Below are 21,765 nucleotides of genomic sequence, written 5' to 3'. Positions count from 1 at the left end.
TTAGGAGGTAAAAATATATGTGCCCAGACTGACTAGGAATGAATATATAGAGAGCATAAAAAGAAGAGCTGGTAGGCAGAGAGAAAGAAGATCAAATACAGAACATGCACAAAAGACCATTACACATGTCTGGTTGTATCCTTCCCATTTAGATAAAACCTAACTCAGGAAGGTTTTTCTCTCAAAGAAAAGAATGTGGTCATTTTGGGGCTGCCTCCCTTCTTTGTTTCTTGATGTTGAATAAAAATACCTGTCCATGGCTGAAAAGTCACATTTTCTTCCCTCTTACAACTAAACTCTTACAATTAAAACTTCCAAAACAGATCTTGTAGAAAAAAAGCCTCTTTTCATATATTGTGAACAAGTATATTGATTTATAAGAACACTTAAAAACACCAATAACTTTACTTTCTTATCTAATAATAGAAAAGCAGTGCTAAAGAAGAAACAGTGTGGAAAAAAAGAAATAAAATTTCACATCTGGAACAAAACCCTCAGTTACCCAAAGATGATGTCTACCAGCAGATTTTCAACTTGTTTTCTTACCCCACAGCCATCAAAAAAAGATCATGCCTTTCTTTAGAAAGGCCCGGTGTTCACCACTTAGACAGTGGTACAACTTTTTTTTATTATTTGGGACAACCTGGACTTGCCAGAAATAAAGATTTTCAAAGTACTCAAGCCCTCTGAGCTATAAAACCTACAGGAATGAGCAGACATACTTTTAGGATTTTATTTAGCAAATGACAACATGGAAAGGTAAAATCAAGGTGAGAAACTTACAACTCAAAGACCATATAAAGCATTCCATCTGAGCTGTATGTCTCCAACAGTTCAACAATGTGAGGATGCTTCAGCATGTGACAAATACTGGCTTCTCTCTTCAGATCTGTGGAAGATAAGAAGGTAGTCACAGGTTAGCTATATATTCAAGCTGTTTAGAACACAATGTTTGGAAAGATGTACATATTTGAAATTTCTAAAAAATTCATTCATCTTTAAAAAGATCTCTGACAAGATGATATTTAATTATGCTTAATTCAAATACTCACATATCTCTCAAAATTTAACAGATTCTTGAATTCATATATTAATAGAAGATCTCCTTGGTCATAATCTGAAGAACTCTACAGAAGTATGTTCCTTGAATGTACAGGTGCAGACTACACTGAGATTTTCATCCTAAATATTTAACAACACTGCAGAATTACCTCCAAATGCAGAAGACAGACTTTCACCACACTACAGAACTAGTAATAACTGGAGGTCTCTACTCTAAATCCTCTGCTCAAAGCAAGGTAACTGGAGCAGATTGTGCAGGGCCACACCCAGCTGGGTTCTGAACATGTCCAGGTGTGGAAACTCTACAACCTGCCCAGAAAACCTACACCAGTACCTGGTCATCCTCAGAAATAAAGAAGTATTTTCCTTATGTTTAAATTTCTTGCAGTTTACTTCTTCAATAGTATTTATTTTAAAATCACATTATATGAAATGACACTGCGAATTTTAATCAGCATATGTTAGTTTGCGTCTCTGCTCTAGAGAAGAGCGAACAAAGCAGGAAAAGTTGCAGCTAAAAGAAGAGCAGAAACCACTCTGAAATCTCTCAAAGCTTGAAAGATTTTGTTGTAAATAACACTCTTATTTTTTTCTGATCACAAATCAATCTTTCTGCAGAGAAAGAAATGCAAAAAACCAAACCACACTGAATTAATTTTTGTCTTCTTTGTTGAAACAATTTAGTATTTTTGTTATTTAATCATCCTTAAACTTTTTTACTTTTAACTTATCTACTTATATTCTAGAAAGAATAGCAAAATCTTGAATGAATAGCTTTGATGATAATTTGATATGTGAGGAAAATATCAGTCTGAATTCTGAAGCAGACATTTTACTTTTCTATTCTCTTTCCATACAATTGGTCATTGTTCAAGAATGACCTACACATGCATTTATGGAGAAATAAAAACATGATTTCTTGGTTTGAGAATATTCACCATATAATTGGGCTACACTAGAAAGAAATTTACAATGCACTATTTTCACATGTGCCCTCGTACATTCTTAATACGAATCAATTATATTGAAAAATGCAAGAAGCAAGATGAACATTCCTTTATGTGAAGCATTTAACGGGTAACTCAGATTTATGCTAGACTCTGGATCTTTCAGCCATCTATAAATTCAAATGAAAAGCTGAGAGTTTGGAAATTATTGAATTTCAATCCAAGAAAAATGTTCAGATCCACGAAGTGCAGATTTTGTTACCAGAACTTTCATATTACACCTGCATTATGTGTCCCCTCCCTCACAACCTTGCACATACAATCTAAAAGCAAAATGACAGAGCAATCCTTTAGAAACCATCATGTGATGGCACCTTAGGAGGTGCAAGCAGAACAGCAAACCAAAGTATCATTCAGTGATACAGAAGAAATTTTGATAAAGAAATCAATGTAAAATTTGGCCTTTAGTTGTCCATCTATTTATTTAGGTGAAATTCTACAACCTAAGGAAACAGCAGTATGTCTTTCACTATGGAAAATACTCACATTATCAGTTCTTACATCACCTTAATGCAGAATAACTACTAAAGCCACACTGTAACCTTCCCTTCCATCACAATAGGCAATGATTTGACACTAAATGGTTCCCACCCCTTTCCTAGGCAGAGACATTCACTCAAGTACACACCCAGTCCTTTCTAAACAGGATCAGAGATGAGCACACTGAGAAGCAGTGTAAGAGAATGAAAATCTGTGATTCTGGGAATGACTATGGTCTTCAGAAAATAGGCTGCTTGTATTTTGTCTCTTACTTTATAACAACTTTAATGCCACCACACTTCCTCGTGGAGCCGATATCTACTTCAGATGGAAAGCCAAGTGAAAATAACCAACATGAAATTGCAGGAAAGTTCTGCTTTATATACTGGCAAAAATTGTGTTCAAAATAGTTTATTTTGGCTGCTCCCTTTATTAATATTTTGTGGGCTTTATTTGAAAGGAATTAGAACTGAAAGGAAGAAAGTATATGCTGCCATTTCCCTCATTCCTCTGTGTAATATTGGATGAGTGCAGCAATTGCTCAGACTGAGCACCAGCACACGAGGAAGGAGAAACAAAGTGGAAAATAAAATCTCCAAACAGGAAAATGAATAGAAGTTACAGAACAAGGCTTTATATGACTAAGGGGTCTTGGGGCTAAGAGCAGAACAAAGTCCTATTTTAAGCACAGCAGGGACTTGTTCAACAGTAGGCCTATTAAGAAAAAGAAAAAGAGGTATAAAGAGACAGACAAGCACATACCACACTGATTCAACAAAGCCACAGGGCAGGAAAGAGATGATGGATTCTGAAGCACATTTGGACTGTGACCCAAAGGTCAAAATAAGTCATGTTTAAGACCAGTAAAAAGGAAAGGGAGGAGGAGAAAACACAGAGACGACACGTTTCATTGTTTTCACTTAAAAGAATGACTCAATCTACTCAATCATTTATCAAATGCTTTTCCTAGACGGAATTAAATTTTACCTTCGCAGGTCAAAGAGGTAAATAAAGTCCCAAGTACCCACAGACATGTTCTGAATCCAACAAAAACTTAGCTTGCACCAGGTGATTGAGGATGTCCCTAGAAAAATCCCCTTATTATCTTGTGAGCCACAATATTATCTGTGGCATTATTCTGAATACCACATTGTATGAACTATTTGCTACCTCCTGTTAGGTTTCCTAAACCTCTGCTATTTGAGCCATGCTGTGTAGTAATAAGGGTCCTGACACACATCCCATATTCAAATTAGCCTTTCATATTCTAGACACCTACAAAAGATTCAAGACAACTCTAGAATCTGCCAATGGATCAAGTTGGCTTTAAGCACCAAGAGGTGATGTGTCATTTAGTAGTGGTCATGTGTCTCATATTTACAGCAGTCTCCTCCACTAGTAAACAAAATTTAGCTGAAAGAACATACCTTGCATGTCTTGGAATCTAAACTAAACTGTCATCTTTTACTGGCTGGACTATTTAACTTCATTTAAATCCTTTCTGAACTCTTCATCTATTCATTTTTCTTTCTTGATATGGCTGAAGAAATTACTTTCTGGTTCATTCTTTAAGCCTTCCCTGTCAGCACTTTTTCAAATTTAGACATAATTGACAACAGCGATAATAAATAGAACTGCAAGTTTTAAAAACACAAGTTTTAGAAGTTTCTCTGCCAGCTGCATGAAAGGTATTGTCACACAACCAGGAACAGGGAAAAAGACCTGGTGTTCCATTTAACTTGTTTAGCACACAGGCTCATACTTTACATCATAATTTAAAAAGCATTTACAAGCTATCCTTTTACACAGCTGTTACCAATAAATGTTCCAGAATTTCAGTCTGTTTACAAACCTTCGAGGATTTTTTTAGCAACTGGAGACATGTTAAAGTTTCCATTTTAGACCTGGTTACTTATTTAGAGAGGCACTGAAGTTGTTTAAACAGCAGGAAAGTTCAGACTTCAGTAACAAAGAAGAAAAGTTCGAAGATGGAAAAGGGAATTCCCAACCATAATCACCACACAGAGAATGTGAGGGTAGCAACACTGAAAATGAATTGCTGGAAGCACTAAAAAAGATAGCTGCTCTATATAATTGCACAGAAAGATATATCAGTCTTTGATAAAAAACATAAAACATCAGTATCACTTAAAATTCCCATGGAAATTAACAACTCTAATATCCTACACATCTCTGACAATTCTGGCAAACACCTAATTTCCTTTCAAAATCTGATACCCAAGGTTTTAAAACATCTCAAATATACTGAACATATTTTCAAAGTATGTTCATTAGATGATCTCTAGCAGCCTACATAATAGCACCATTTCATTATTTTAAAAGTGATGTGCACAGACTGTAGCAGCCCCATCTTTTTCTGGGACAGACAGCTCCAAGTTTCTTAGCAAAATGGAAGAGACATGTCATTTTTATGTATACACAATTCATTTTTATACATACACCATTCTGATTTTCCAGGTTCAGTCCTTTAAAGGATTAGTTTTCCAGCCACAGCTTGGACATGACAGTGTTTTGAAAGGAAGTATCTTCAACAGCAAGCGTCTTGCTTAAAATGCTTCTATATATTTTGTACAACAAGATACCATTATATATAACTTAAATAGATGTGGTAGTACTAAATTTTAAAGGGAAATCAATATGCTTTGTTCACTTGCTTATGTCATTCTCACCAACCATCCTTTGGTGAGCATCACGGAGAAGCTCCCGGCCACCCAAATGGAATTCTTCCAGAAACAGCTAAACTGAGCTGTGTGTCTTGAAATGTGCCTGATGCATGGACAGGGGAGACACTGAGATCTCAGCCCTAGCTGTTTCACCCCACACACACTGGGTTTTGTCCTGTGGATTATTAGCCTTTGCTAGATGTTAAACTCCCACTCAGGCTCCTGCTAAGCTGGGTAGGGGAAGAAAATACAAATAACAAGAACAAAAAAACTCATGGGTTGAGATAAACACAGGGAGATTGTTTATCAGCTACTATTTTCAGCCAAACAGCCTTGACAAAATTAACTTATTTTTTGTCAAGTAAAACATGTGCTCATTGATTTGGGTAGAGGGAATCAAGAAGATAAGCATGAAACCAAGAAATTTCCTCCTCCCTTTCATGGTCTTACCTCCACTCCTCCACTTCACCCCCTCCAGCCCCAGCTGTGAGGGGTGCAGGGGTGAGGGCCATGCTCAGCGCACTGCACAAGCTCCTCTCTGCTACTGCAGCAAGAGTCCCCCATCTACTCTGCCATCCTCAATCTCCTCCTTCCCTGACCTTGCCATGCCTTCATCTTGTTCCACACTCCCTGCACCTTGCTCCAGTGTTTCCTACCCCTCCTGAAATGTATCTTCACAGCAGCACCACACATGAGGCTGATGGGTTCAGCTCTGGCCCATTGGAGCTCACTGGGAACCACAGCCCCGAACCTCCTCCCACAAAGGCTGTCCCTGCACCCTCCCTTTATCAAAAACTTGCCACTTACACGTAATCCAGACCTAATTCCCTTTCTGCTATAGACACTACACACCTCTGCCTCATGTAATAGCCCCATGGAACATCCTGCACAGCACCAAATTCCAGTTTAACCAATCACACCGTACCTGAGGTCACACTTCCAAAACCAGCTGAACTTCCAAGGAAATACTGACTGAAAAAATTTCCCTATCTTCTCTCTTCGCCCATTCTTGCCGCTCTGTGAAAATTACTTCTAGGCTCTATTATTCTAATAATACATCAGGGAAGTCATAAAAGCTCTCAGTGCAGCCAACACACCGCAACAGGAACGAGCAGCTGGAGGTGGGAACATCCTGTATTGCCATTGGCAGTGAACCTCCTATGCTGCAGAGCCACAGCAACATTTCAGCCTCAAAGATTTGTTCTTTTTAAGTATTTTCTTTTATTCCACGAGAGAGTATTCCCCTTTCCCTTAATTAAAACAGCACTTCCTGTCTTCCTGGGATATGTGAGCATCATCACACAGATACACCCGACCAGTTAATGGCTCGCTGCCTCAACAAGCACTAAAAGCTTTTCCAGCCTCTCCTCCCACACACCTTGGGGTGGCTGAGGCTCCGGGGTAGCCAAGCTGATTTAACTGCTGGCTCTTTCCCCCTTCATCCCACACACATTCCTGCCCTCTGTTCCAGCAGCCTGCAGCTTGTCACACCGCACACCAAATCCATTTCAGTGCTAACTCAGTTAAGAAAAATATAAATTTATTTTTGTCTCCACTGGCTCACTGGTTTGCAGTTTTAGCACGGGAAATGGCTCATGAGCAATCTCAATTACAGAACTCAACTTAAAAGAAAGAGAAGGAAGATAGAAGGAGAAAGAAAGGCTGGAAAAAGCAGCCTTTAAAGCTGTTTAGGATGTTACAAAACACAAGTAACACCTTTCCCTGAAAGTGTTTCCACTGTCACCAAATCCTTATTGCATAATCCATCTGTACCTTAGCAAACACGCTCGAAACATGCACCAAAAATAAACAAATGCATGTGGCTGTGAGTGGCCCTTGATAAAAGCACCATGGGAATCAACAAGCACAGTGGCAATGTGAGAGAATCCACCTCCCATCAGTATCTTTTGTTCTCATGCTACTGTAGGGTTTGCAAACAAAATGCTGCCATGAAGCAAGAACAGCAAAATGCAGTTACAGCTAATATTTCCCTTTCTGAGACTTCCATGAAGAAACCTACAGAAATCTTCATTTTGGGGAATTAGACTTTGTAGATGTTTGCTAAATTCTGAGTAACTTTCACTTGCTACTCTATTCTTTCTCATTGTTTGGACACAAATATAAACATGTTAATGGCTTTTTAGCTGGAGCTGGGTGTCTTGGGAGACTTAAAGACAATTTCCTTTCCTCAATTTATACTCTGTCAGCTATGATGAACATGAAACTGGGTGTGAAAAAATCCCACTTCTCTCTCAACTTCTGATACATCCACCAGACTTGTCCAAAATCTAACAGACAGTGTAAGCGGGTTTGTATGATTGTGTCCATGAAAACAACTCTATCTCCTTTTATTCACTTCCTCATTTTTACTGACATGAAAATAAGCAATGCTTCATAAATGAGATGGTGAATTTTAAGAAATGAATCCACTTGAACTAATAAGAATGTTTTAAGAATTCCCAAAAGAGTATTTAACAGCTGCCTACTGAAGATAATCTAAGCCCATTTCATTTAATTAAATGTTAATTCTTAGCAACTTTTTACAAAGCACTCACCACATTGAAAAAAAAATTAACATTTTTCAAGGAAGAACAAAGATTAGATATCTCTCATCTAAGACTTTCCACATTCTTTGTCCTGTTGGTTAATACTCAACAGCAGGTTCAGAGGTAGGGGGAAAAGGGAAAGAGGAAACATAAGAATGTGAAAGGAAAAAATTACTTTCTGGACTATTATTGCTTTTTTATTGATTATATGCACAATCTGTCTTTTCTCTATGGTAAAGCAGTTTCTGAAGTACTTCACAAACTCAAGAAAGAATACAATAATCAGAAGCAGGGCTACAAACTCCATAAATTAATTTAAAAAGGAGTAAGGAGGGTTCTCTCTGTTGCAAGGCTGGCCTTCCAAACAGAAACCAAATTGCTGCTGAAGACATTTTGCAATCTGTGCTGTAAAATCTGAAACACTTCTAATGTTGCACTGTTTTCAATAATTAATGAAAGGAAATTGCAAATAGTCGTTGACTCTCAAGTTGTGATCAATAAAGTTATGGAAACGGGTTCACTACTGATATCCACATTTATTAAATCCCATGTTCCCACCTGTTTCCCAGCACTGTGTAACAGCCTGAAACCCAACACCTTTCCAAGTACCATAGACCACAAGTTTTTACACTGCAAACCACAATTTTAAACACTTTGTGATACAAGTTCCTTAAAAGAATGAAGTGCAGCAGCAGATCTGTCAAGAGCATGCTGTGAAATTTCTTTTAAAAACAAACAAAAATAAAACAGAGAAACAACTGGCCATAAGGTGTGTATTTGATAAAAGAATTCTACATGCTGGCTGGAGCACTGAACTGGCAAAATTCTCACCCCTATGGTCAGAGTGGACTTTACTGAAATAATTGCAAGGCTGTAATTTCATAAAAGTTTCACTGATTGTGCTTTCTTGTACTGAAAACTAACACTTAAAAGTAGCAGCCCCATTAAATGTAGCAATTGTTCCCGCTTTTGTCAAAAAGAGCATGTCCCTCCTGCACCATCTTTCCCTTCATACTAGTGGAATGCTTGTGCAACTGCACTATTAACACAATCAAGGAACGATACACCTCAACTGCAAACAATCCTTTTCCCTCTCCCCTTGGTGGAGGTTCCCTGGTGGAGCTGTTTTTCCACCAGACTGGTTCTGGCTAGTCCTGAGAACCTGCATAAACATCTTTGAGCACAACAGCACTGATAGCCTGGCAATAGAAACAAATAACCAGATTACAGCAGCAAAACACATTTGACAATACGTCAAATCTCAACAGTTTGTACATTGCTGTCCTTCTCCTAATGAGTAAAGAAGCAGAAAACCAGATTTCACAATATCATCAGGAAATGCTAACTTGCCTTAGCTTTATGTTTTCATATGTTTAACTACACCTCAAATTAATTTGAGACATGAACTTTAAGTCGGGTGATATCTCTTTTCCCCCTCTGTAGTGTCCTGTTTGTGCAGTTCCACGTGGACACGTGTCCCTGCAGATTTCTCACTAGGTGGCAACGCAGCTCCGGCTTTGATCCGTGGAGCCGGCAGCTGATCACACACGGAGCCTGCATCGATTCAGCCACAGACAGCTTTGAGTTTGGCCAGCTCTGCACCCCTTGATCCAACTAAAGACGAGTACAGCTCAGGCCTAAGAGCAGAGGAAAGATGCCACTCAAAAATATTTAAGGTACATCCGGTGCTAAGCAGGTTTTTATCCAGATTCTGTGCAAGACCAGTCTCTGTTCTGCTTCCAACCAGAGCCCTTTGAAGCTGATGGCCACACATCAGTATCCTACTGCACTGCACACATTGAAAGATGTATAACACAATTAGAATACATTTAGTTTGCTCCATAAACCAGAAATTCTTCATTTAATCCATGAACTATAACACAGTGTGTGCTTATTGCTATAAAGTCTAGCAAAAAGCTTTAATAAGCTAAAACTTGCAAGTAGTTCATTTTAAAACACTGGAATTTCTCCTTTTTTAAAGGTTAATCACCCAGCGTGGAGTTCTTTGTTTCATTTTTTTGTATATTTGTTTGTTTCTGGAGGGTTATTTTTGCTGCAGGTGTGTGTATGTCTATGTATGTGTGTGTTCAGGGTTTCTCTCCAGCTTTTGGCCATGGCAACACAGGCAATGTCTTATCTCAGAATGTGCTAAAAGCATTATTACCAATGTTATGCTTAGATTGGCACAACACTTTTGTGCCAAACATTGACATCTTTTGGCCAGAATTCACTTAGGCTGATCAGGTTAACTAAAGGTTACAGACACTGCAGTCCTTTAAGTGAGTTTTTAGTACTCATGTACTAAAATGTAATGACATTAAATCAAGTAAGTGCCCTCGGAGGCAATGGAACATTTTCAAGAAGAGGATGTTAGCTGATCCTGAAAAATTAAGTGATTTCTCTTGCTGATCATTCTAATGTTTGAAGGTTTTTGGGTTTTCTTTGTTTGAAATGTCCTTTCTTCTGTGACTTAGCCTTTACCTAAATGTAATGACAGGCAAATTTACTTTTTGATATTAAGAAAGAATCTCAGTTTTACAGGAAAAACTCTGGTAAAGATACAAAGGAAATCTCTTCATAACATATTCAGCTAGTCTAGACAAACTGTCTGTAACTCCTACTTGAGGAAGGGTTAAATAATCCATTACACTGCTTCTGCTGCTGAACACTAGCAGTCAGGAACAGCCCAAAGGCACTCGCATAGGGAACTGACTGCCTAAGATGCTTCTCATGCAGACAAAATCTACTGGTTTGCTTTGATCAAAGTTTCTTTGGTCTTCAACTGCTGGGCTCTGCACAGCCAATACAAAACAAAGCCAGTTGCACACTAATGCTAGAAAGGAAATCATCTTCTTTGCCCAAGTGTAGACAAACCAAGCAACACCAGCATCTAAAAATAACCCCAACTCCACAGTGCTACAGAGCTCAGTGACTGACAGTGTCTTAGCTGGCAAACAGCTCAGGTTAATTTAGTTTTTCTCAGGCAAAATAGTACAAGTTGCAGTAAATGCTGCTGTAAGGGACAGCTGAATTCTGAAAGTCCCTGCACAGCACATGAACTCAGCACAAACAGCACCTACAGCGCACCCTGACTAATAGACAACTCCCTAGCAAATGTAAGAATGATGCCAATTCTGTTCTACTTGGAAATTGTGTAGTGGAATACTATCTGAATGCTGGAGAACAACTACCTTAGCAAAACCTGTTTTCTGGTTCAGTGACAGAACAATGTCAGGAACCAGAGAATTCTTCTCAGATATAAGAAAACTTAATTTTGGTTTGTTCCACTTCTGCACATGCTTCTCTTTGCAATTATTAACAAAGTCATAGAATTTTTTTTTGTTTTCTTTGTTAACTGACACGTTATCAAGCAAGTTTTGTAAAACTGGTGTGCATGTCTTAGTTCAGTCATTAAAAAAATTCACTACAGAATGAACTTTTTAGCAGCACTTTCAGGATTCCACACCAACAAACCAACATAGTTTAACTAGACTTGCTGCTACTTACCAAATATCCATAAAGTACTTCTGCATACCAAGTTTGTAATGCTTTTAAGAAGCACATTGTCCCTTTTCTGCTTGGCAGCTGCAATACTCCTCCAGGCCTCTGAAAGCAATGCTCTTAAAACACACCGCTCTCCTTTCAATCCACAGAAATCAGATGTTAATGACGAAGGCAGTGCAACTGAGCTCAAATCTGTTTCTAGCAACACTGAGGTCACAGCTCAAGGAATAAGGTTTTAACTTGGCTGACTTTTCTCAGATTTTACAACAGGCTGAAAATACCACAAATCTTCACAAACTGTAACTTATGCTTTCCTTTCTAAAACAGATTAAGCTGACAGAGGTAACCTACCCCTATAAAGAACCAATCCAGTGACAACTTTGCCTATTAATTGAGTCCCAGCACAATTACAGGTCATCAGATAAATATTTTCTTTCATTATATTCACACACATCTCATGTTATTTAAAGGACAATTTCTCTTCACCAATACTGTCAGGAAGAGTTTTTCTTCTTTAATCTCAGCCAACCATTAAGCAAATAATATTTCATATCCCTTCTTTATTATCTAGTGATAAGCAAAAAAAAAATCTAAAGTTCATACGTAGCAAAAGTTGAGTTAGAAACAGTTTGATCAGCTAAAAAAATCTGTGAACTTGGAAACTGTATCAGAGTAGGTGATGGGACTTGCAAACAGTACACCTGCATGGCTTTTTACCTAACTTTTGAGAGAGTTTCCCACTGCCTCTGAACTTTCATGTGATGCCAACAGCAAGAATCACATTGAAATAGACAATTTCCTTTACTGTCACAGGGTATTTTGAGGGACTGACATGGATATATAAAGCTTTGTAGTAGCCAGCTTGGAATAATGGATTGCTTCTCCTGCTAGATAGAGCAAAGATTGTTTAAGTACTTGCATATAAACTCTTTCAAATTGAATAAGCATTTCTCAGGTGCTAAAAGGTTTGACTCAAATTTGTTTAAATTTCTTTCATGGGTGTCCAAATCTCCAATGATGATCCATTACACTAAGAACAAACCTTTATAAATTTTGTCTGTTTTTCTTGCTCTAAGGTGCAAGAGCAACAATAAGCTTGCATATATACAAAATTATCAAAACATATATCCACAACTATATTTTAGAAGTCCACAGAAGTAAAATAACTGATAATAATCTGTATCCTCTCTGCAAAATACAAGCTTTACAAGAGCACTGTAAGAAACTGTTAGCGGGGTTCTTTTGTTAAAATAAACCCGCATTTCCTTTCCTCACAAGTTAGATGCCTGTCAAGGATAAAGAATATCACTGACATGATAGGGTACATGGAAATGTAAAACGTGACACATCAGTCATCTGAGTTAAAGAGGGCCCTGACCCATTCCACAGACTTTTTAGAGCACTTTTCCTGTCTGCACAACAAAAATTAAAACTATCTCTTAACATGACAACACACAACTCTCAGGTTGAACGCAGCCTTGTCTGGATTCTGCAAATAATCTGAAGCACAGGGAGTTGCACAAGGTGTTCTCCCCACCCCTTCCTGAAGAAGAAGCAAACATTTTAGAGCCTGACTTCCCTCCCCTCACAAATCTCTTTTGGTGAAGCAACCTGTCCAGTGTGTCTCAGGCTGCACAACCTGTTCTCATTCTCCAGAACTCTGCAGCAGGAAAACAAGAAACCAAGGCAGGGAGGGGTAGAACATTCCACTCAGAAAGGAGATGAATTATGCACCTGCTACTTTGACATCAAACCTCAAATTTGCAAACCCATGAGCTGTTTATGCAGGTTGTATATGCATCTGCAACAGAATTAAAAGTCAGCTCAGGTCCTAGCAGAATTTATGAGCTTAAATGCAGTATATGCATAGCAGTTCTGCTGCTTCAGGGCACGATGATACAGAAGAGTCTCTGCCAGTCAATGCCTGGATTAATAAACCATGATGGACTAGAGTTAGCACCATGTAGGGTCACCTCAAAGTCACAGGAACCCTGATTCTTGAGGATTTATTAGCCCAGCTAAACACAAGCTGTGAAAATGCCAATGAACACCCCCTGAAATGGAGTGCCAGGAAAATGGGGCTGACACTTTCCAAAAGGGTCAGTTCTGGACTGGTGCTATGGTAGAGCTCACAAATCTTAACAGATAATAAAAACACACTGCATATGTTTTGCACATCCAAATGCTTTCTAACAATAGCTGTATTATTACACTTATTTTTTCTTGTTAGCTACAGTACACCTCAGTCTCCATTTACCATGGAGAATTAAGACTTGGCTGCTTAAATCATCCTGCTCCATAAATCTTCAGTCATGAACAATTAAATAAGGAAATAAAATGGCCTCAGAGCACAAAGAAATTATATATATATATATATATATACACACACACATATACATACATATATATACTACATATTACAGTCAGTTTGGTTAGCCTATTCATAATTCCTAGGTAAGTAGGATTTAAAAACAGCCTAATTGCATCATAACATTCTTAAGCTGAAAAAATAATTATTAAAGCTCAACACATTACTGAACCTTCAGCATTGAACTTGAGCCTAAAGCTTTGAACTTCTCTGCATTCTTAAAAAATTATTAAATTTAACTGGCTTTCCTCTCCTTTTTGTTTCCCAAATGCCACATCAAATCATGAAATTGGAATCCATTTAAGACTTTTGTTACCACAAGCAATATTATTCAAGTGATACTTGTGCCAACTTAAGAGCAATCATAGACACAAAAGTGCTGTGTGCTGTCAGCAATGAATACTGGAATCAAAGCAAACAACACATCTGCCATAACCCATTTTTAAGAGTTTTTGCAAAAATACACGTACCAAATAAAACTTTGAGGACAGCTACAACAGATGTCAATGAAAGTAAAAATGGAAGTAAGAATATAAATACTGCACAAATGTAGCAACTGTTTCTTCTACATTTTCTTTCTTTTGTTGTTTTATAATTGCAAATTTAACTTTAAAATACTACTAAGGTTCACATGATAAAAATTACACAAAACCAGTAGCCTGCTGGTAGTCATGAAATCTGATTCATCATCTCCAGTTTGGAAAAGGAGTTTGAGATACAAATCTATTATTTACATATAGTATAATTAGCAAGCACGAAAAACTCCAACCTTGTAAGAAAATTTACAAAAGCTTCAATTTTTTAAATTTAAAAGTTAAATAATTTTCTTCTTTTTCTAGTATACAGATATTCCTCACTATGATGACACATGTTTACTGTACTTACCTGATATTACAAGTTACAAAACCTTCAGCAATAACTGATCTTTGAGCTGAAGTTTGATCACTCTTTGAATGCGTAAAATCTGGTGAAGAATGGACTTGGACATTGAAATAACTCATTAGGATAGGATCACATTAAAGGGTAAAAACCATTGACTTTCTATCATCTTTCAAGATCTAAGGGGCCATGGAGTGGCAACAGGATCCACCAGAGCCCTGCCCAGACAGGAGGCTCAGGCAAGGCCCAGGACAGAGCTGGCTTGTTTAAACAAGCTTTCCTGAGTCCTGATCCCTGAAACACACAGTCCTTCTTGGAAACAGGTCAGGTGGAGAGGATGCCACCAAAGCCAGCTACCAGATCTCAGAACACTTTTCAGGGTCAGCCTTTGTGCAAAAGCCTCCAGACCAGATGAAAATGACAATTTACACCTCAGTAATTTAGGAACACAAACAAAACTGCTCCTCTGTCCTTCCCAGAGCGCTTCAGAAAACCAACAGCTACCATGATCTCCATTTACACAAACAAGTAATAACAGATACCACATTGCAAAGAAAATTAGGGTTACATCACTGTAGTCCTTAAAAGTCTCTAAACCTCATCAGGAATTGGGCCCTTCTTCATTTGGTTTGACTTTTCCTATATGCAAATGTCAAAGTGACATCAATTAACTTACTACTAACACAGCAAGACTGTCTGCTGCCAGACAGGCTCCATCCAACTGTGAAAGGAACAGGATTCCTTAAGCTCTCACAGTCTCGGAGAACTGCAGTGGAAAGTTCAATCTGCAGGGATACAAAGCCAGAATCCTTTGCTCAGAGAGTAAGGAACTCTTACCTTCTCCTCATTAATTACAAGAAGGGCAAAACAAAACTATGCACAAGTGCACAACTATACACCTACAAAACGTAAGTGAAGCAAGGGTGGGGTGATGCATAACTTAGAAAGCTCTCTACCAACTGATACAGGACGTCAGAATCTTCAAAGACATACGAAGCAAATCCTGAAATTGGCCTTATCTCAGCAAAGCCAGTGCCTCCACATTTATCAGTTCCTACTCATTACAAGCAACCTCAGAACCAGACCAATTGTAATTGATTTCTGTTTTGGGCCAGCAGACAAACCAGGACAATCACAAACACAGATTCAATCGGAGGCAACAAAGCATACAGAGGTACTGAAAGTCCAAGGCTTGTTACTCAGAAGAGTAATTGCAAATTCAGCAAAACAAAGGACTGCAGAATCCTCTTCACCTGACACAACATTCTTCAGAGGATGTTGTGCAAATCCAGCCATCAGTTTGCAAGAGGCAAAGATGACAGTCAAGTGTAGTGCTGAGAGCACGGGGGAATCAAGTTACTGCAATGCCACATGAGGATACAGATTTGGTATCATTCAGGATATGAACCTGCCTTCCTATCAGCAAACAAACTGCCACCACAGCATGACCAGCTCTAAAGCTCTGTTCTACAACTTATTGTCTAAATGCTGACACAGAAGAGACACAATTTTATAAAGAGACATTCTCTCCCCGTCTGACTTTATAACATTAAAGAAACCAATTTTTCTTGCAGTAGTTATTACTATATGGAAGACAGAAATGGACTTCAAAATGTAAATTATTTTTATAAAAAGAAAAACCCTTCCAGAATAGATTTTAAAATATTATTTTCTTTCCAAGATCTTGACACATGTAAGTGCCCTCAGTCCTCAGACCAGCATTTGCAACACAGATTAACCTGCCCTGAAGCTGTGAATAGCTTTGATTGTTACTGTACAGCCTGTAATTCCTCAGTAGTTACTAAAAACAACCGGATCAAGGCTGAAGATTCGATTGTGTTATAAAACACAGAAAGATAAGCAATGAACAAAACAATGCCCTGCATCAGCAAATGACCAAGTCTTCACACAGGAGTGAAAAAGCCAACGTGTGGCCACTGGGATGGAGACCAGGGAGAGGGAGGGATGCTTTGCCTAAGCTTGAATGTGTTTGTTTGAATACCAGAATCAGTAATTAAAAGTCTTTTAACTGACCATTAATTAAATTGATTGGAATTTCATTCAAATTACAAAACTCTTCATTTGGGTATGTGATGGGGGGAAAAGAGGATGATGACACAAAAGGAGCTGAGTGAGTACCTTCAGTAATCCAGAGTAAGAGGAATTAATCACACAGACAGACCACACCAACTAAACAGGACATGACCAGAACAAGGAAATTGGTGGCAAAAAGCCTGGTAGCCCAGACCACTTCTAGAATGAGGTGCATATTTTCAAATTTTTAATTGGTATTTCTTTGCTGACCAGTCCTACCAAGTAGACAGGAACACAGATAATCCACTATTTATTGCAGCTTTGATAAGATTTGAGGCTTTCTCCTCTCCCTCCATTGTGTTACCTTGTGCATGCGCTTTCTCTAGCTAGGGTGCTTGTAGTTTAAGGCAAAAAATCCCCCAGAACTTGCCTGTGAGCTATTTAGGAAAGAACTGAGGTATCAACCATGGCTATTTACAATACATACTCCTAGAGTTCCTACTCCAACCCCAGACTGCATTTCTGTCTTCAACAGAGTAACTGGTGAAAAATCAGTGAAAATCTCTTCTGTTTTCAGACCATCTCACACCAGTTAATCTCAGATTTCAGAATAACATACAGCACACAGAATTATCTTCCCCTAAAGAGAACATCAAAATTCTCAACTGAATAAACTCAAACTTGTGCTTTCCCTTTAACAGGATAATTCCTCTTCAATCCTAACAGGTTTCTAAATAAGGTGCATTTAAAAAAGGAAGCAAGCCAATCAGCAAGACAGCAAAGACTAGGAGACTTAGGGTGCAAGTCCTCTATTCACTTTTCCCCCCACCTTGAATTAAAATAAATCAGCCCAAGGTTAAAAAAGTGCCAAAGCAAACCCAAATAAAGCCACAGGAGTGCAGAGTAAGGAAGGTGGAATGAAGAAATAGGGCTTTGCCTTCCCCTTCAGCAGCCAGGATCTGTTCAGTCCTCCTGAGGGGGAAGGGGAGGATGCAAAGCACTGATACTCACCCACACACTGCACAGATGGTAAGTGGCATCTAACAGTCCTAGATGTTACCATCCTACATTTCCAGGGAACCCTAGTTCCTTCACTGGCTTTCACCTCTATCAGAGAAGCTATTAAGAGGTGGAGATGGTGGGTGCCCTATCAGCCTGCAGCACAAGATTGGCTCTTGTAGAACTACATCAGAGTTGAAAAGCTTCTTTGCAAACCTGTCAGCCCCACTTGTGCAGCCCTGTGCTGGAAACACAGGCTTCCAGTTTGGAACAGCTTTTCAAAGAGAATGATGAGGACACAAGAGGATACAGCAATGATAACCTGTACAGAACTGAAAAGAAATGTGTAACATGTACATATTGTAACAAACATTTTTGTGGCAGCAACTTGGATTCAAATCCTAATTTGATTTGGCAAAGGGAAAAAAAATCTACTTTGCTCAGGCAAAGTAGTATTTCATAAGTCATTTTCACTACTCATAATGCTATAAACTAAGGCAATATTTTCAGTAAGATCTGTAACTATAAATTGTCACTATATTACAGGCAACGTTAAAAGTGACAGACATTAAGAAATCTACAGTAACTGGCTCTGTCAAAGTAGATAAAACTATGTTTTTAAAATCTAACTTTATTTAGTTAGTCTTCTAGAGGAAATCAAGAAGCTTGGGGTTTAGACTGCTGACTGCTAGGAGCTTTCAGTGGAACTTAGATTATATCTGTAAAGTAATTTTTTAGTTATTTAAAGTATAAAAATTAAGTTCTCATTTAACTGCCTTAAAAAATGCTAAGACACTCTGAAACAACAAAACATGACTTTTTAGCACCAGCCTCTTTTGCAACTGGGATTCTCCTTCTACAGCAACTTCAAAAAATAGAAAAAAAATTGACCACTGAATAGTGTAGGCAAAAGAAATACACAGAACAAACCCCCTCCCCCAACCAAGAAACACACCATAAATCTTACTCATATAAAGTGATCTTAAAAAAACAACACCCCATGAAAATCTGTGTCACAGATTTTAAGTAAACCAACCATAGATCACAGTGATTTTACTGGCATTGCCAATTTACTCACTGTCACTGTGTGTATTTGTTGGTTGGATTCATATTAGGAAATCAAATACATACAATATATTCAGTGTGAGAGCCTGTCCCTGGTAAATGTCATCATTAAAATAAATGGCTTATAGCTGGAAAATGCCATACTAGAAAGTGCACAGTAACACACAGAGCTGTAACACACAGAGCTGGTTAACACAGGTCACTCTCCCAAAGTTACTGCTTGTACATGCAGTAGTTTTAAAACACAGAACCAGAAAAAAATTCAGTGCAGTACTAAAGATAAAATTTAATTAATATAAAATGTGTTCATTCAAGGTTTTATTAATTGGATTTTTACCTAAAACCTAACTGTATAGACAATAATTTATTGCTTGTACCTGACTTCTTTCACTCCATTAAAACAAGCAATATACTGGAAGAAAACTGATGGTAGGGGATGGTAGAACTCAAACATCAGATAAAATGTAGAAAGTCTTTAAGAAACAAGTTCACAGATCTCCTCAGGACTTTCAGGTCTTAGACTTATTTAAATGTTCATGCTTTTCTCAACTGAGCAGCTAAAAAGCTTCAGTATTCTACTGTGCATGATAGCCAAGATATACTTTTACAAGATAGCTTCCAAACACAATTATTTCCATACACCTTCCTATCAAGTAGACCTAATTGTTTCTCTTAATATTTGTCTGTTCCCAAAGATTGTCTTTACTCAAAATGATTAGAAATCTATTCTTTTTTCCCCTTCTGAAGCAACTCTTACCCTGGGAAAGAGCCATTGCTTGGCACTGTGTACAGCTGGACTAAACACTCTCCCACATAATGACACACTAAGGAGATCTCTCAGCTTTTACATATTTCATGTATTACTCATAAGTATTTGCTGATGCAGATGCTAGAATGAAAATTTCCATGGAGATGAGTGTGCAGTTTCCATAACTGCAGTACAGATTGTGGCACTTTGTCACTGGTCTTCAGCTTCACCATTTTTTCCATGCTTAATTTTTCATCTGGAAGAACAGCTGGATCATAGGAGGATTAAGCTACTTGTGTTCATTTTATTATGAACAGACAGACATATATACACTACAGATCAGAAATATGCCCACACTTTTAAACTCTGTAATTCTTACTCCCAACTGATTATTTAGAGGGTCCATTAAGATTTGCTAACACATCTTTACTTTTGCAAATTTCCATTGCCTATAGCTCAAAACCACGTTCATCTCCAATCCCTTTAAAACACTAGTGAGTGTAGAAAAGCTCCAAGAGGAACGTTTGTAGCTGTCTAAAGGGAAAATTGCCCAAGATTGTGATGTACCTACCAAACTTAGCAGAAAATTCTGGATACTATAAACGGATCAGAAACCATGAATCTTGCTTTTATAAAATATATAAATAAAATAAATATTTTAGGCAAGATTTGCAAAGGATTGAAACTGTCCCAGCCAAAATCCACACAACCAAAAGACAGGGGTTTTACCCATGTCCTACTACTATGACAGGATACAGGTTTGTCATTCTAACAGTGCTATTGCACAAGGATCATTATTTATCATACCACAGTGACATATATTTTTAGATTCACAAAACAACAAACCCCAGCATTTAAGAGTCAAAAAAGGTTCTCTTTTGATCAATGAATTAACAGAAACTGCAGCTCAGCTGCAGTGAATTTTGAATTTTGTTGATTGCACAAACCAGAACAGAATACATGCTAGCATATCCAAACAGAAAATATTTGAAAATACAGCTGATTCTTATTATCTTCCTTCCCTGTGTTTGTAATGAGCCTGAATTCCAGCAGCACTGCTAGAGCCTATTTCTGGACTACTGGCAAGAATCAGGATTCCTTAGACGAGTACAGAGTGTGTACAGAGGCAGAAGTGTTTTGAAAAGCATTTTAATTTTTCAGAACAGGAGTTGGATATACCTCATGAATTCTGCAGTAATTAAAGACAACAATGTGTAAGAATGAAGTCTTGAGAGTGTTTATAAAATAAATATTTTTAAAAGTGTACGTCCAGATTTTTAAAAATAAATTTAATTAAGACTTTGCTTTGCAAAGAAGGTGAAGAAACACACCTTTGTCGTTTGGCTTATTGTACTGGTAAAAGCTCCAAGCATTGTTTACTGCTCTAGGATAGCTGGAGCAGGAATATCCTTCCTTACCCCTCCAACCTAAATTTCGTTTTCAAACAAATTTGTTTTACTCAAATTCTGTCTCAAACACTTAAGGACGCTGTAACTAAATCAGGGTTTTAGAAAAGAAAACATTAGGTTATGTGATAAAACCTCATCTGCACATCCACAAAGGAGCAGAGAGAGACAATGGCATGTAGGGCAGGGATGAGCCCAAATACTGCCCTGCTCAGCTGCTGCCAGGTCCTCACAGGAGAGCCAACCCAGCAAAGTTACAAAGTGGAATCACAGAATGGCTGAAGGGACCTGTGGAAGTCATCTGGTTCAGCCCCTCTGCTCAAGCAGGGCCACCAAGACCCCATTGCCCAGGACTGTGTCCAGGCAGCTTTTGAGTATCTCCAACAATCCACAACTCCCCTGGACAACCAGTGCCAGTGTTTGGTCACTCTCACAGCTTAAAAAGTGTTTCCTGGCTGAGGCAGAACCTCCTGTTTGTTAGTGCCACTGCCTCTGGTCCTGTCACTGGGCACCACTGAGAAGAGCCTGGTTCTGTCCTCTTTGTACCCATCAACAAATCCCTCCTGAATCTTTCCTTCTCCAGGCTTAAACAGCCCTCCCAGCTTTTCCTCACAGAGGAGATGTTCCAGTCCCTTCATCTTAGTGCCAGCCCTTTGCTGGGCTCTCTGGTACCTCCATGTTCTTCCCATCCTGGGGATGATCCCAGCACTGGAGCCAGCAGTGCCGGTGTGGCCTCAGGGGTGGGGCAGGACCACCTCTCCCCACCTGCTGCCAATACTTGGTCTAAGGCAGCCCAGGATACCACTGGCTCCTCTTGACCACAGGGGCTCATGGCTGGCTCCTGTTTACCAGCACAGGAGGGTCCATCTGCTCTCCTCCAGTCCTTGGGCACCTCTCCCAGCCACCTTGTCTACTCAAAGATTATCCTGAATGTCCTCTCAGTGATATCTCTAAGCTCTGTCAGCACTTCTGGGTACACATCT

The 21,765-nt window shown here is 38.6% G+C and overlaps 1 protein-coding gene across 10 annotated transcripts in view; it reads right to left on the bottom strand.

Moving 5' to 3' along the window:
* CASK (calcium/calmodulin dependent serine protein kinase) overlaps positions 1 to 21,765 on the bottom strand; it is a 187,041-nt gene that overhangs the window by 109,043 nt on the left and 56,233 nt on the right. For all 10 annotated transcript variants that reach the window (XM_053969729.1, XM_053969732.1, XM_053969734.1 and 7 more), the window contains exon 3: positions 784 to 889. In XM_053969729.1, the coding sequence (XP_053825704.1) occupies positions 784 to 889 (106 nt within the window). The remainder of the gene's footprint in view (positions 1 to 783; positions 890 to 21,765) is intronic.

This window comes from Vidua macroura, chromosome 2 (assembly GCF_024509145.1).
Source record: "Vidua macroura isolate BioBank_ID:100142 chromosome 2, ASM2450914v1, whole genome shotgun sequence".
In the NCBI taxonomy this organism is placed as follows: domain Eukaryota; kingdom Metazoa; phylum Chordata; class Aves; order Passeriformes; family Viduidae; genus Vidua; species Vidua macroura.
Note: the sequence above shows the minus strand (reverse complement) of the source record. Positions and strands in the feature narration are given on the sequence as shown.